The 17053-nt window shown below is 45.4% G+C and overlaps 1 protein-coding gene across 1 annotated transcript in view; it reads right to left on the bottom strand.

Moving 5' to 3' along the window:
* Window positions 1–17053, bottom strand: part of COPG1 (COPI coat complex subunit gamma 1) — a 569339-nt gene that overhangs the window by 464726 nt on the left and 87560 nt on the right. The window contains exons 6-7 of the mRNA XM_069643344.1: window positions 1743–1818; window positions 1545–1637 (exon numbers count right to left, since the gene is read on the bottom strand). Of these exons, the coding sequence (XP_069499445.1) occupies window positions 1545–1637; window positions 1743–1818 (169 nt within the window). The remainder of the gene's footprint in view (window positions 1–1544; window positions 1638–1742; window positions 1819–17053) is intronic.

Here is a 17053-nt window from a genome sequence, read left to right as displayed (position 1 = left end):
AATCAATCACTGGAATTAGAGAGAATCGGCCATATTTGTTATCAATGGCTTTTGCCTGCGGTGTAAACATTTGTACTTTTGAAAAAAGGACTTCCTGCACTTGTTGTTCCAGAGCTCTGGTGCTTAGCGTCACGCCTAGGTATTTAAACACCTCAACTTTTTCTAGTACCATTCGCAGTCCATCTCTGCTTATTTCCTTGTTTTTTGTTTTCTCCAAAGACTAAAATTTTGGTTTTTGTTTTGTTTATTTCTAGATTGTTTCTCTCCAAGTAGTTTGTCAAGTTGTTTATTTGCCTTTGAAGGCCCACCGGTGTCCTGTCAAGCAAAATAATATCATCAGCATAGATGATTCTAGAGACCTTTACACCGCCTACTGTTGGGGCAAAGATTCTCAGCTCTTTCTCAGTATCTGCAAAGTCTGCAATATAAGCATTATATAAAGCAGGGGCCAACGGGCAACCCTGCTTCACGCCGCAGGCCGTTTTTATCTCTTCGGATAGCTCCCCTGCTTTGTTCAGTCTTACTCGCATTGTGGTGTTATGATACAATGCTTGTATTGGCCCTGTAATTGCTTCTGGGCAGTTGTTATTTTGCAGTTTTTTCCATAGCCTTTCTCTGCATACTCGGTCAAACGCTTGCACCAGATCTATTAGTGCTAAATAAACAATCTGACCTTTCTGGAGTGTTTCCACATTGGTTTTGCACCAGTTCAAAACCAGGCGGATTCCATTAGTAAACGCTGCCTGCAAAGTGTAATTTGAAGGCAGAGTGCACTTTTTCATGAGAAAGACGAAATGGAGGCGAAGAAGAGAATTTTCCTCAATTTTACTTTTTACTTTTCCCTTCAACTTGTGAACATTTAATATAACATGCAGGGAGCCAACAGCACAAAGTGATAATGTTGGTGGCACCCTGTATGTGTTTTGCAAAACAAAGCTGGGAGCATAAATATAGCTCCCGGTTGGCTTAAACATTTTCACCTATTCAAGTAAAAGCTGAACTAAGATTGCATTTCCCTAATGCAAGAGCAATGCACAAAACGGGGATCAATAGTTCCATAGTCAACACAGAAATCCTGATTCCTTCAGGATAAACAAATCCCTTTACTGAACACAGCTCTCCCTGCAGTATGTCAAGCTTCAAATGTTAGGAGTCCATACTCTAATGTCAGTGTGAGTAATTAAATATGGATTAACTCATACATCTTGGATCCATTTAATTTCTCTTGTATAGATAAAGTTTTAATTTGCCATTCTGTGGGTTTTTTCTTAAATGTACACATGAAAGAAAATGACAACACCCCTCATTATGAGATGTAGAGTGCCACGGACATATACAAATTAATTCTTCCTTTAATTACAGCAAATTATGGAAACAATTAATTTGTATCCTTAATGTTTTTTGTAAAAGTAAAGGTAAATTGAATAAGCGGTACTGGAGAAGTTATTAAGTAAGCAGGACAGATTTCGCTTGAACGAAGATTCTAAAAGGCCTACTTAACCTTCATTTACTTCCTATACATTAATGCACGGGCGCACGCTTACCAAGGAAGAAACCAAAGCAGAGCTTGAGACACTAGGTACTTTATCTACAATGGCTTGCTTCATGTACCGCTCAATTGCCTGCAGCATGGTGCTCTGTATGAAAAAAAAAAAAATGAAAAATAAATTATGAGTCTTCCAAGAACAAATACAAAAAATACATTAAGCGGCTTCACCAACCAAAAGGCAGTCATGACTTACATCAGTTATTTTACAGAGTGCTCTCACAGCAGGGCCTCGGTAGTTGTCATCCTTTCCAGTCATATCTTTGGTCAAGCTATGAAAGCAGAGAAAGGAAAAAGCATGGCGTATGTTTTTTGATCCAATTAAATAGAGAAATATCACACATTTGTTTACTTATGTCGCTACACCAGATACATGCATGTTTATTATAGAATTACATGCTAGCCTATTTATGAAAATGATGCACAAACATAAAAGCATGTCACTCTTGTGAGGAACGGTTAATTGATATCATCTGAATAGCTGACATTTCAAGTACAGCTTTTTCTAGTTTCAAACATGGTTGCCAGTCTAATTTAGTAGCCGTGACGATTTCCCCTAAATTGTCACCCGAATCTATAAAACAATCTTTGGAAATAACCCCATGCACTTCAACAAACTCTTCTTAGAGGACCACAACTGCCCACTTTATGGTCATAGGTTCTTGATCGACAGTGGATTGATGCATCGGGTTAGAGGGTAAAGAGCTGCATGAAATCTTATTAGCGAGGGTGGACGACACAATGCATTCTTCTTGTTTTGAAAAGCATTTACATTAGCTTCATTCCATCGTCCTGGTTTGGGCTTTTCGTCAGAAAGCAAGTCTATCAAGAGACTGGCTCTAGTGGATAACTGTACAAATACACCTCAAAAAGATCAGATTTGTTTTGATCCAGCAGTGGGAAATCTCGTATGGCCTGTACTTGGGAGACCTAATGTTTTATTAGCCCATTTCTGACATTGTATCCCTGGTACTATACTGATGACAGTGACATGTACACTACAAAGTTTGGGCGGTAAACACTGCACCAGAGTCTGTTACAGGGTAGGTTTTGATGTTTCATGCGATCATCCCGCGTAAAACTGAATACATACATAATCTAGATAGGCGTTATGATGTTAGAGACATTCAATCTAGACTTTGAAGGTTGCGGCCCCCCTCTTTCCCAAAAAACTCTTGAAATCCAAACCGTAGTACTATGAACTGGAATAGGCATTGAGGGGTGGCAAGGGCAGTCTTTTCCTTGTCCCTAGACAATAACGGCACCTGCACAACAGTGCCTCTTGTAAGATCTGGATTAGTCATATATGTGTAATGTCCTAATCGATCATTTAACTGTAGTGGTAGTCATTAAACTCAAAATAAACATTAACATTCCTGAAGTCTAAAAAAACAGCACAGTTATGGTGGGTTTAAAGAAGGGTTGGAAAAGAACCCTTTCACCCGATATGTAGAACAAGCCATTTGAGCCAAGTCATACATATTACAGCACCATCCAGTAGCCATCACTGAAGTTCACCTAAGTTCAGAGCCACATGAGCAAAGCATTGTGGGTATTCAAATTAAGCCAAATGCAAGCCGTTCACTTCAGGAAATTGTGGATCCGGTTTGCAGTTGTCTGCAGCCTTAAGAACTGTCTGTCTTTGGTTGAAGAAGTTATGTATAAAATAGCACTGGCCTTAAGACAAAGACACTTTTTTTGAGAGCTAAAGGCTTACATTTGGGCTCATTTGCAAACCACAATGCATTGCTCATGTGGCTCTGAACTATGGGGTGAACTTTCAGTGATGGTTACTGGGTGGCACCATGGCATGTGTGCCTTGACTCAAATTGCTTATTCTACTTTTATTGAGGTTTAAGTGTTAGGAAAGATGTTCCTTTTGCTGCTTTCATCCCATAGATTTATAGGGGACACCCTGATTGTTGCTATTGTTTGCTTGCTCACCTGTCTGTTTGGAGGTAAGTAAAACCCCCAGCTTTAGGTCGCTTGCTTTTGGCTCATTCCTATTGGAAACTAAGACAATCAGTGCTATATTTTTAAAGCTGCACATATCACCTTAAAGTGAGGTGCGGTTAGGATACTTAGTATCCTTCTACATTTTTCTTTTGTAAATTTGTGGTTACAATTATCCGTGCCTGTAGGGCCTTCGGAACTGTTCCTGGACCACCCAGTGGACTGACCAGCTCTCTCCTAGGTACCTCGTTGCAGCCGTCCCTTCTCCAAGTCCATCCTTGGAACTTCAACTTGTGATACAATTGACGTGCTCCTGCATTTTCAGTCTAAGTAGTCATGCAGTGCCTGCTCCTTTGTTAGCCAACCAAAGATTGCATGTCGATAAGTGATCATAGTGACGTCTGCTGAATCTTGCTTTCTTCGTGCCCTGGAGGTCTTCTGAGGTTGCCTTTCCTGTAGAAGTCTACATCTCTCTATCCAGATCCGTATCACCAGAGCCTGAACTGCGTTCTAGCCAGACACCGTCCAGATGCTGAAATCGACCTCTGCACCGCGGCCCCTAGACCTCACTCAACTGGACTCATCACAAAAGCAAGAGGGCCCAGTGGATCTAGGAATCCCTGAAGTAGTCCATGAAAGAATCGGGGTGAGGAGGGTAAGGCATACAACCTATTCCTGCCTCCTCCTCCATAGGGATACAAGGACGTAAAGTGCTGTCCCCATCTCTCGCCCGACTAGGATCAGTGGTGGTCTGGCCAAGGATCCCCCCCTAGGGTGTTCATTAGCATGGTGGGACTGGAAGAAACCGTTGGGTAGAATTCTCACCTTGTGTGTAATTCTCCCCACTTAGTGAGCCCCCAAGCACTTTAGCTGGAGTTTGGGGGTTTTATCTGCCTCTCCTGAGTGAGTGGTAACCTTTTTCCTCAACCACTCATTCTTTTTCTGTGGCTCTGGAAACCCTTTTTGGTTATCTTTGATGGAGTCTGCTTTCCTCCATCTTTTTGAGGCATCTGTATTTTACTATAGCAGCACACAGCATCTTCTGTGCAGTGTTGCTGGCAGCTCCTTGAGCTTCCCTCTTTGGGTTTCTTTTATACTCATGTGATAACATACTGTTACTAGGATAGGGCACTTTTTTTTATTATCCTACCTGACTTTTAAAATGTGGAATCAGACCACCCTACCTTATGTGGCGTGCTCAGGGGACACAATGCACCTCTTTTCCCACTTCTCCTATAACTTTCTAGTTACAGTGGCAAGTCTAGTGGCAGTGGATATTTTCTACCGACTTGTGAATTTTACACGCAGGCTGTAAGGGACACATGTGTTACCATTGACCTAAAATGGTGCCAGTCTTCTTTTTTCGCCAACTCAAGATGGTTTGCCCTTTCTTGAGCCTACATCTGCTGACCTGGGTAGGGGGAAATTCTGCTCACTCTGTTGTCTTTGACAGGCCCCGATTGAGAATCCCACCCAGAGGCACCAGTGTGTCTTGGAGGACACCAAAACTATTCAGGTCTAGTTAGATCCATTTCTGACTTTGTGCCTGCCTGTCCACTGGGGACAGCCACCACCCGAAGTTTGAATGTTGCATGCATGCTGATTGGCTGGGCCCCTGCATAAAAGGCGAGGGTCTTGATGCTGAAGCCAGAGTCGACCACAGAAAGATCCATTCCGAATAAGAAGAAGGAAAAAAAAAAAATCGGTTGTCTGCAACTACCTCCAGCGACAGCCAAGCCAATAACAGCTGCTGCTCTGGTCCTATCTTCTGAGTGACAGGAAAGATCCAGACTGGATGACTTTCTCCCTTGGACTGGTGGGCCAAGCCAGTCACGAGACCATCTGAATTTTGAGCCATCCCACAAAGTGCTGCAACCTTCCAGGCCTGCAAAACCCAAACACCCTGGGGCCTCTGGCACTGCTACGGGTACAGCGTCTAGTCAAGAATCGTTCTGGCTGCAGACTTCTGGGCATCTGTGTGGGCCTGCAGAGACTCAATTCCAATTGCTGAAGTCCCCTCAGAAGAGTCGGGCGCCGAGAGAAGGAAGAAAGTCTACCGGGTGACAACCGTTGCTGCTCCAAAGCCTGTGTCGAGCCTCCAGAACCAAGTGCAGCAAAGTTCGTCTGCTGAGCATCCCTGTGACCGAGTCATCTGCTCCCTCCAAAGGTTTCCCCTCTAACCGCCAAGGCCAGAGACCCGAACGGAGCTGCTGTAGTACCGTGGGCACCTGCCGGTGACATTGTCGTTCTTCATCATAGAAGGTAGTGTCTGACTCCTGGGTACTTACCTAGGCAGATGTGTTGCTGTTTGCGCCTCCTGACCTACGTTGGGGTGGACGACCCGACCGTGTTTTTCCAGGTTGAAGTACCCAGGCTAGACCTAAGAATTGGAGCCCTGTACACCTAAGAGTGAGTCTTATTCAGCCTTACCACCGGTGGACGTTACTAAAACTCCCTAACAGAGACACTTACCTGAACTTTTCCTGTTTTCTCTAACTCTTAGAAGCAACCACTGCCATTGCTCAAATCCAATAGTAAACCTACCTGAACAGTTTAACTTGTGGAACTGGTGGCTTTTGGGCAATAGGCCCCATTTCATATCAGGGCTGTGCTTACTAAGGATAGGGATCCAATTCTAGGATTGCTCATATGCGTTTTAATACATTTTTCTCTGTGTCTCCTGGATTTATATCAACCGGTTTTCTAACTCTTCACTTTCCTTACCACTCAGTTATTCAAGTGTTAGGGAGTTGTTCTAAAGTCCATCTTTTGGGACTTTAAAAGACTCTCCAATTGGCAATACAGAAGATAGGGGCAGCAATTGCAGAGCAGCCAGGCTTATTTTGGAGGGAGAGAGGGCTATAGAATGGTACAAAGAACTTGTAGCATACATACGGTTCAAAGAAACACATATACTCAGAGTTGCTTAAGAATACTGGTTTATTATATATACACAGATGCAAAGAACAATTCTTCAGTAATGTAAGTACTATCACAATTAGCAAACACAATGTAAAAATAATACAATACTTCTGGTAAGTAAACCACAGCGTAAAAGACTTACATAATGGCAGTATGCGGTTCAAGTAAGTAAAAACCACTTTGTAGTAAACTTTGTAATACTTTTCACAACAGTAGACACAATGCAATGCTAAGTAGGAACTTGGTAATCATCTTTCTGAATGGCAGTATACAATTCAAAGGTGAGTAAAAACTTTGTAATACTTTGTTTCAGATCCTTATGGACCGGAACAACACCAACACAAGGTAAGTTACTTTACAATCCTTTTACAGAGACTATTGCTTTAGTTGTCCATCCCTATCTAGTTATGTAGTTTTTGAGAATCTGGAAGTGTAGAAAGTCAAGAGTTCCTGTGGAAATCTTCAGTAGCAAGTAACGTTTTTTTGTGGGTAAAAGGGTTCAGGAACTTTGGAGAAGGCTTCCTGAATGCATTTCAGTATTAGGCCTGGGGGAACGTGAATGGGCAAACTCCCAACACACAACCTATCCCCCCAGCCACACAGGAGCGACAGAACGACTCAAGTATTATCTCGAGTCTCGCAGTACCTCCGCAGTGAAGATGATGCAGGCGGACACCCTTACGATGCAGCAGCTACAGCACCCAGTCAATGGATTCTTGGTGTTCAGATGAAAGAATGGAAGGGATTCTGCAGCAGCAGATAAGTGCAAAGGCTCCCAGCAAAGGATTCTTTGTTGCTTCTCGCGCCATTGTATTTTGATGACCTTTTAAAAACACCAGATGAAGAGTGGTTCTCGGCTGAACGATTTGCCTCGCTTTCCACAGTCCAGCACCCTGATGAGGGGTCTTCGAGGAGTGAATCTTGCTTCTGCAGGTCTGGCAGGAGTCCACCAAAGTTTCAGGAAGATTTGTTCCTCGGAAGACGATGCACAACACTCAGGCTCCATGTCCCAAGGTATTGGTGGTTTGCAACCCAGGAAGGTCACCGCTCGTCGTGGGATGGCTCAAAATACAGGTCCTCTTAAGACTGATTGGTCCCACAGTCCAAGGGAAGGAGAGGTCCTCTTCGGGTCTCCTCTGTTGCAAGGAAATAAGGGTCAGCACAGCAGCAGTCACTCAGCAGGCATCTCCGGTCGTTCGGTCACGGCTACAGGTGTCTTCTCTTCTTCTTCCTCATAGGATTCAGCTCCTGTGGCATACTTGTCTTCAGCCTCAGGTTGAAAGCCATGTATCCAGGAAACAAGCCAATCAGCACTCATGCTATATTCAAACTTTGGGTGGTGGCATTCCTTTCAGGACAGTCAGCCTCCCAGTTGGAACTGGTTCAAGGAGGCAGGCATACCAGAAGACAAAGAACTGCAGCGTTTCGGACTCCTCCCTCGTTTCCGGTGTTGACAGACACCCTGGCGCCTTGGCAGGGTTCACAAAGGATTCCCCCCGAAGACAAAAGTCAAACCTGGACCCCCTTTCCCCAGCATGGCAGAAGGAGGACCATGAAAGAACAAGCACACAAGAAATGGCGCAAAAAGAAAACAGCCACCAATTTGGGTCAATGGTGACCCTTTTGTGCACTACCATGGCTGTGAACACAGCCTGCAGTTAAAAATTAAACAAAAGTCGGTGGAATACGTCCACTGTCACCAGCCATTCGGGTAGGCTTGTTACTGTAACAGAAATATTACAGGAGCAGTAAGAAAAAGGGATACAGTGCAACCCCTCAGCACTCCACATAAGGTGGTGTGTGCTGATCCTACAAAAGGAAAGGTAAAAAGGATCAAAAGTATCCCTCTATCCTTGGAAACATTAGTTCTCACAAGGAGAATGAAAATACAAAGGGAAGCCCAAGGGGCTCCCAGCTACATAGCACAGAGTGCTGTGTGCAGCAAAAGATGTCTACAAAGGTGGAGGAAAGTAGGACTCCAGAAATAAGGTATGGAGAGATACATAAATGGCTCCCATAGCCAGAGTAAAGGGGCGAGTAGGGGAAAACTTTCCCACTCACTATGGAACATAGAAAATAAATCCACAAGTCCAGCAAAAGGTGCTGGCTTCACACATGTGAAGGGGATTTGGCATAAAATGAAAGATCCGACCTAACAAAGTATTGCTTATGATTATGCTGTTGATTAGCTGTCTCAAGGATAGTGTGTAGGAATTCTATTCCGAACCCCCTCCCCATACTGAATCAGAGTAAGGGGGGGGGGAGATAGGTTATACAACCTATTCCTGCCTCCCCCCTCCATAGGGTTACAAGGGTGTAAAGTGATGCCTAGGATCCGTGGTAGTCTGGTGGACAGCGCATGCATAGAACAAGTTACTCTCTTACCTGGTAACGTTCTTTCGATGGGATGGTCCGACGACGTATTCCATATCTATGACAGTAATCACCACAGCTGTGCTGCTTCGGAAAATCTTAGGCGTATGCGTCCTGCGTCAATGAGCTGCCCTCGAGGACCTCCTCCGACGGCCGACGTCACTGGATGTTATAAGTAGGACGCACGACGCCCATAGCCTCAGTTGTAGTTTTTTTCCCCAGAACGTGCGCCACCAGTCTTCTGCCAGTCAGACACACAAAGTCTTGCGGAAACGTAAGCTGCAATCGCATAAGAAATTCTGTAGCGGGGAAGGTAGGGAGGGAGCGATATGGAATATGTCGTCGGACCATCCCATCGAAAGAACGTTACCAGGTAAGAGAGTAACTTGCTCTTAGAGGGGATTGGGTCCTCCGACGTATTCCATATCTATGACAGACTCCCAAAGCAGTACCAATGCAAGGAGGTGGGAAAAGAATTTAGAAAACAGAAATTTAGAATGCCCAATCAAATTGCAGAGTAAAGGACCGCCTTGCCAAAGTCCAGATCCTGCCCCCGGATGGAACCGAGGGAATAGTGACGTACAAAAGTATGTACCGAAGCCCAGGTCGTAAAGGCGAACAAATTACTCATGTTCTTTTGGAAGAATTATTCTTTATCACAGATGTTGCGAATAGGAACACCCCTCTGCAGGGCAGTAGAGGCAGCCATACCCCTGGTAGAATGGGCCCGTAAGCCGACCGGTGGGTCCTTAACCGCCAAGCGGTAACAATCAGAGATAGCCAAAATAATCCAGCGAGACAAAGTCTGTTTCGTCACAGCCTGTCCCAAACGCTTTCCAGTGTAACCAATAAAGAGCTGCTCGTCCACTGACCCGGGACATGCATGAAATATAAAAGCTGAACGCTCTCCTAGGATCAAGCCTGTGGAGCCTCTCCTCTTCCTTACCAGGATGTGGAGGAGGATAAAATGCCGGAAGAACAACCTTCTGGCCTAAATGAAATTCTGACACCACCTTCGGAAGAAAAGAAGGACGAACACCAAGGACAACCCTGTCCTTATGAAACACAGTGAAGGGTGGCTTAACTGAAAGTGCCTGTAACTCACTCACTCTGCGAGCGGAAGTGACCGCAACTAAAAATACAGTTTTCAGAGTTAACAGTCTCAAAGGGCATGAATGCAAAGGCTCAAACGGAGCACCCATTAGAAACTTGAGAACAAGGTTCAAATCCCAACCGGGCACATGGAAAGGTGACGGAGCCCTTTCAGAAACTGAGAAATTAAAGGAATTTTAAAATAGGAACACTCTTCAGACGAGCGCTTAAATATGGACAGCGCCGCCAGGTAACCTTTAATGGTACCACACTTGAAGGCCCCTGTGTGCCAAAGAAAGCAAAAAAGACAGAACCATGGGAATGTCACATGCAAAAGGATCCACATTCTTAACCCTGCACCAGTCACAGAACTTTCTCCAACAGCAACGGTACAGGGACTTTGTTGCGGGCCTTCTGGCCAAAAGCAACACCTCCATCACGTCTTCAGGGAGGTCCCAATCCTTATACCTCAACCTTTCAGAAACCAAGCGTGAAGGTTGAGAGACCTGACCTCTGGATGGAGAACCTGACCCCCCCCTCCCATGAGAGCAGATCGTCTCGGTAGGGAAGACGACGTGGAGGGCAGATGGACAAGTCGAGAAGGTCCGAGTACCACGTCCTCCGGGCCCACGCCGGAGCAATGAGGATCATCCGGGAACCGAAACTCCGTAACCTCCGTAGTACTTGCAGGATGACTGGGACTGGAGGAAACGCGTACAGCAGTGGGAATGACCACTCCACCACGAACGCGTCTCCTACTCGTGAGAGATCGCGCTTTGCCTGCTCAGAGCGTCCGCCGTCTCGTTTTCGTCTCTGGCCAGATGAACTGCCGAGATCGAAACTTCCTGCTGGATTGCCCAGAACCAGAGCTGCATCGCCTCCCTGCACAGAGGAAGTGACCCTGTCCCCCCCCCCCTTTTGTTGAGGTAGTGCATGGCCGCCGTGTTGTCCGTCAGGATCAGGATATTCTTTCCTCGCACAGTCGGCAGAAAAGCCTTCAGGGCTAGCCTGACGGCCCTCAGCTCCAACAGATTGATATGGAGTCTGGACTCCAACAGAGACCAACAACCGCTGACTCTCAACTCGTTGGCATGAGCTCCCCATCCCGTGAGGGATGCGTCCGTCACGATCGTCACCTCCGGCCAAGGCAGCCAAAATGGAGCCCCCCTCATCAGATTGCCTTCGTGGGCCCACCACATAAGGTCCTGTGCGACCGAAGGCGGCACCTGAACAGGGTCTGACATCCTGCCAGAGGACTGAGACCACTGGAGCTTGAGTGCCCACTGCAAAGATCTCATCCGCAACCTGGCCTCTGGCACCAGAAGAATGCAGGATGCCATGAGGCCGAGCAGTCTCAAGAACTCGAACGCTGCGAGAGTCTGGGCAATTTGAAACTTGTGCACCATCTGCTGAATGTGATGGGCCCTCACCCTGTGAGGAAAACACTGCCCCAGGGACGTGTCGAGCACCGCTCCGCTGTACTGGAGCCTCTGAGTTGGTGTCAAATGGGACTTCTTTAAGTTGAGGGAGAAGCCCAGCTTGTGGAAGGAGTGGCAGGTGATTGACAGATGATCCAGGATTTGCTCGGGAGAGCGTGACCTGATCAACCAATCGTCCAGGTAGGGGTAGACGTGAATCCCCCCTTTCCTGAGGTGCGCTGCCACCACTACCATGAGCTTGGTGAACACCCTCGGGGCGGAGGTCAATCCCAACGGCAGGACCTGAAACTGAAAGTGCTTTTCGCCAACCGCAAACCTCAGGTACTTCTTGTGCTTTGGATGGATTGGCACAGGAAAATAAGCGTCCTTGAGGTCGAGAGACACAAACCAGTCCTGAAGTTGAAGGGCCTGGAGGACTTGAGAGTAACCATCTTGAACTTGTCCTTCCTGAGGAGTTTGTTCAAACCGTGCAAGTCCATGATGGGTCTCAATCCCCAGTCCTTCTTGGAAATCAAAAAATAAGGGGAATACCATCCCTTGTTCCTCTCCGCTACAGGCACCAGTTCTATGGCGCCTTTCTCCAGCAGGGATTGAATTACCCGCGCAAGGAGCGGATCCGGACTCTTCAAAGAGAGATTCCCCTGTGGATTGTCTTGAGGCCTCTGCCGGAAAGGAAGACAGTAGCCGTGGGTTATGATCTCCAGAACCCACACATCTGAAGTAATGGCGCGCCACTCTGCAAGATGCTGCGCCAGCCTTCCCCCAACCGGCGAACCATGGGACATGGCCTCATCACTGAGCTGAAGTGGCTGCGGCATTGCCTGAGGGCAAAGAGGCAACGGCCCGAGCGGCCTTGGCACCTCGAGTACCTTGTTTTCCACCTCTGGTACTCCTACGGTGGCCCCTTTGACTGGCATCTCCTCTCGCTTTACCAAAGGATGAGTAATACCTAAAGGAACCTCCCCTCCATTGCTGTCCCCTAGGACAAAAGGGCGGAGGTTCTCGAACTGCAGCGCCCAATGACTTTGCTGCAGCTTTTGAGGTCTGCAACCTCTCAAGGCTCTCGTCAGCCTTGCTTGTCATCCGTGTCATGGGCCTCCCCGAGGCACCAGAGGCAGGCATCATGCAAGTCCATCACCGACATTATGGACCCACAGTTCCCGCATTTCTTAAAGTCCGGACGCGGGGTTGAAGACGAGGTAGACATCTTCACGAAGAATAACGTCACAAACAAACAGGTTCGAAGAACAGAGATGAACAACAGAAACTCCAAAGAGTCGAGGCGTACCGAGATTCACGAAGCGAACACGTTTGCGGAAAAAACGGAACTGAGGCTACGGGCGTCGTGCGTCCTACTTTTAACATCCAGTGACGTCGGCTGTCGGAGGAGGTCCTCGAGGGCGGCGTATCGACGTCATCGACGGAGGAGCCGAAGATTTTCCGAAGCAGCACGCAGCACATCTGTTCCGATTACTGTCATAGATATGGAATACGTCGGAGGACCCAATCCCCTCGAATATGTATTTTGATAATAGTTTAGCAACACGATTTACCTGATGTTTTCATGTGTTTAGAGTGTTTTTAAAGGCCTAATAAATGATTTTATGTTTCTATACTTCTCTGTTTAACTGAAATTCTTGGAGTGATATGTGTGTGTGTCATTGTAGCCTTAGACCACTGTCCCCATCCACGTCTTTAAACCTTAGCACTCTACTGACCTAGCTTGACTGGTTTGGCAAGACCTCAGGGTGGATTCTGAAAAAACGAAGCAAAAGCATAACAAGCCATCAGGTTTTGGAATACATTAGGGGGGAGACCTACTCACTAAAAGGTTTTTCTACAAATCCAAATGTTCAGCATTTTATCAACGCTTTTATAAAGAATACTGACCCCTAAAGCTTTGTGCATTTGATAAGTTATTCGTCTCACTACCTTCCCAAGGAAATGTTCCTATTAGATGCCTGAGGATGTTTATTCAGCCTGGTCTTACTGAAACAAAATCTTGAAAACGTTGAAGAAATCGCCCCATTTCGTCTTGTGTGACTGGGAAATATTTGGGAGGTGTGCCTTCATCGTCCCTCTGGGGAACGATTACATCTTCTGGGTATTTTTCGTTGGTGATATAGGCAATGGCATCAGTTTCTTCTTCCCGGGGCTTACACGTTTTTAACCAGTGCATTTGATTGTTTTGCTCTCTTTTAAAGTTCAGGCAGACGGACTTGCTAATTTGTTTCCCATTATTTCAAATGCTTTATAAAGCCCATGTCATTTGGCTACCAATTACCCAACAATGGTGAGTAACAACCAGTAATTGATTTTCTTTTTAGAATGTGTTCAGTGAGCTGTTCTATTATATATGTGTTTCTGTCTATCTTGGGCCCTCTTGAGCTTCTTTACGTGGGATGTGACGATTCACATGCTTTCCTAGGAGTCGGCTAGATTTGGCATGGTGTTGTCTTGCTCTTCCTGTTTTCAAAGATGAAGCCCAGAATCCCAGTGGATTTCTCCCGTAAACCAGTTTTTGTGGCGAAAAACTGATGTAACATTATGGTACCTTTCCAATGTCAAACATGACCAAGTGAAACACTAATCTGGAGCATCCAAGTTCACAACCTTCTTTAAGAGAGGTTTCAGGGCCTTATGAAACCTCTAACCCAGACCATAGGTCTGTAGATGAAATATCGAGCTGCACTAATCTGAGGTGGGATTTTATCCTTTCAATTAACTGAATGGAAGTACACTGGTTGTAAGGGTTTTCGTCAGCTCTTTGTATAGGGTCTGTGATACTAGGCAATATGGATTCCCCAACATACACCTGATATTTAGCGTGAACTGCTACGGTTAATTCTCAGCAGGGTGGTTAAAGGTACTGTGTAATACTTTATAGTATATTTTATAAGAGAATATTCATACAAAATATATCTTTATCTTGCTGTGCAAGAACAAAATAAAATGCAGTTTTACAGGCAAGTGAGTTTGTAAATTATAGATCGTTGTCATTAGGTCGTGGCAGGGTCACCAGGAGAGGTCAAGATCAATCAAGGTGTCCAGGCAACAAGGGTAATCAGTTTTACTTTAGAAAGGTGCCCAAAGTTTAATCTAAAGAGAATACATCGAGTTAAATTGTAGAGGTGTAAAGCCAAAAGGATGGACTTCTCAGTTGTAGAACAGCAACTGGTACGTGCCAAAGGTTTGTTGATAGTTCTAAATGCCAACAACACTTGTCAGCAGCAGAAGTCGTCTCCCATGGGTCATACACGATCCTGGTAGTAAAAAAGAAGGCTCCTAACCAGGTACGTCAATTTTGGAGTCACTGAAGGTGATGCTGGGCTGGGCACCAAGTCAGTAGTTGCTGTGGTACAGATCAGCAGACCAGTTGCCAGACAATTCAGACTGCATGGGCTTCTTCCGAATCCCAGGTATCTTTGAAGAATGTTCTTTGAGTTCTAGTTCGGTATTGTAACCATATGCCTTTAGCCCTTATTTGCTATCATGAGCGTAATGTTCTCACTATTTTGTGCCAAGGCAAGCAGCAACGTGTCTTCTTGGTGCAAAGCCATCTTGAAGGCCCACCAGCTCATTTAGGGGCGGAGGGCAAAGAAGGGAGGAGGGGACAGCATGGATCCCTCAGATCCTTGAGAAAGCTAGAATCCGTAGATACAACAGCAATTCAGAAGCAGGATCTTGGGTAGAGCTTTAGAACGGTCCTTTTAGTTTTCAGGTTGTTTTTTTTAGTGCTTCGAGTCTGTTCCAGCGATTGACAAAAATAAAGCTGCAGATTACTTTATATTATTTGGAAGTGGTGTGTGCACTCAGATTCTAATCACAATCTTACATTCTTATATATTTTTTTCCAACACACGAGATGTGGATTCACAGAGACCTTATCAATACACTTGCCAAATCTGGTATTGCGTGCCAATTTCCAAGGCTTTCTAGGTAAGTTGTAGTCAATGTTATAGGTGGTCACATGGAACTCCCTCAACCTCCTATGGACTCAAGGGACTTATACTCTCCATGGACACCTTAGTCATGACCAGTGGCTGTATATCCCACCTTGCCTCCCTGACCCCACAGAAGCGATTAGTATCGAGGGGAAGGGCAATGTGCTAGATGCTTGCTCTCTGCACCTTTGTTCATGGTATGAGAGTAGTTATCCCACAACTAGGCAACAGAGATACCCTTAAGTCCACCTGACTTTAATAGTGGTAAATGTAACAGAGCAGCCAAAGCAACATTCCTGAGGGGTGCAGGGGGAGCATAGTGGTTAAAAGGTACAATAAGTGATTGGCCACAAAACATTTTTCTCAAAAAAATCTAAAATGAAATGCAGAATTACAGAGGAGTACACTTGTAAAATGGATAGTTCAAATATAGAGACTGTGTACCTGCCATATTAGGGTTACCAGAAGAGTTCAAAGCTAACTTAAGACTCTTTGCACCAAGGTCACCTAAGTTAGGGTTAGGATGTCCCAAAGGGATCCTTGTATTCTAAAAGGGAATGACCTGCTCCCATTTAATTCAATGAAGTGGTGTAAAGCCTATATCATCTTTGGGTTATAGATTCTTCTCTGTACTTCAGAACTCCCTGGAAGTGACGAAGGATTGGCTGCAGATATCCCATCTTATTCGAATACCGTAAGTAGAGTGCAAACTCAACCACATAGCCAAATAATACATCCTTTCACCAATAATTGCAGGTCGCCACAGTGATTCCTTCCCAGATTTGTTCCTGGGCAAACAAAAAAGGATGCAGATCCAGCCTTGCACCCAAACATCCTGTTCATAAACACCCCAGATCGGGTAAGGTATCCGTTCCTAGGTTCAGGGTAACCAACACCATACACTGCCACATCTGTTTCCTTGCACACCATGGAAATCAAATTTAGTTGTGGAACTCCCAGAGTTCCTAATGCAAGAGTGCCACCTAGTGTGTTAGGAGGGTTTACAGAACCAACGCTTGTAGACGGTTCTGGGAAGCCAGCCTAGTGGGGCTGCAAGGGCTTTTTACATGTTGCTCTAATCAAATTTGCACTGTGTAGCGTAGGCTAAGCAGTTTGGCTTAGACTCTGGATATTAGGGCTTTTGTGGCAGGTACCGTCCACATCAAATAAAGTTAACAAGTAATTAAATGTCTACAGAGATGTTTAAAATGTTTATCATACTATTTATTTACGAATACATTCACTGAAAGTCAACACTACCACTCACTAGGCAAAAACAATCTACACATATACATACAGTTGTTAACCCAATTTAGTATACACACTGAATTGTATTCCATGTGCTTTGCATAGCTTAATTTTACAAACTAAGGTAGGAGAGAAGCCACAAATGCTCAAACAGTCAAAACCCTGTACCTTTTAAATAGAAGGTAATACCTATAAGGCTTTAGAGGATTCTACTACCCAACCAGTTCAGTATCCAGGATTTCATTGGGACTAGCTCAAAAGGTAAGTACCTGGAAATGCGGGGTGAAACCACTGACAAAGTCCCACTTTGGAAGATTTGACCAAGGGCAATGGGTTATTTGTTGGGGTAGTTACACACAAGTTTCAGATAAAGGGTTTCCCATAAAGTGACGATGCACCCCTCAATTTCAAGGTACTAAGGGATATCCAGGAAGGTATCCTAGAACAGAACTCCACTCCACTCCACTCCACGACCCGTCGTCAAGCAAGGGTGGTTGTAGGGGTAGGACTTCACCCTTATTGAATTCGTAAAGGCA

Source organism: Ambystoma mexicanum, chromosome 2p (assembly GCF_040938575.1).
Source record: "Ambystoma mexicanum isolate Mex_15411 chromosome 2p, UKY_AmexF1_1, whole genome shotgun sequence".
NCBI lineage: Eukaryota > Metazoa > Chordata > Amphibia > Caudata > Ambystomatidae > Ambystoma > Ambystoma mexicanum.
Note: the sequence above shows the minus strand (reverse complement) of the source record. Positions and strands in the feature narration are given on the sequence as shown.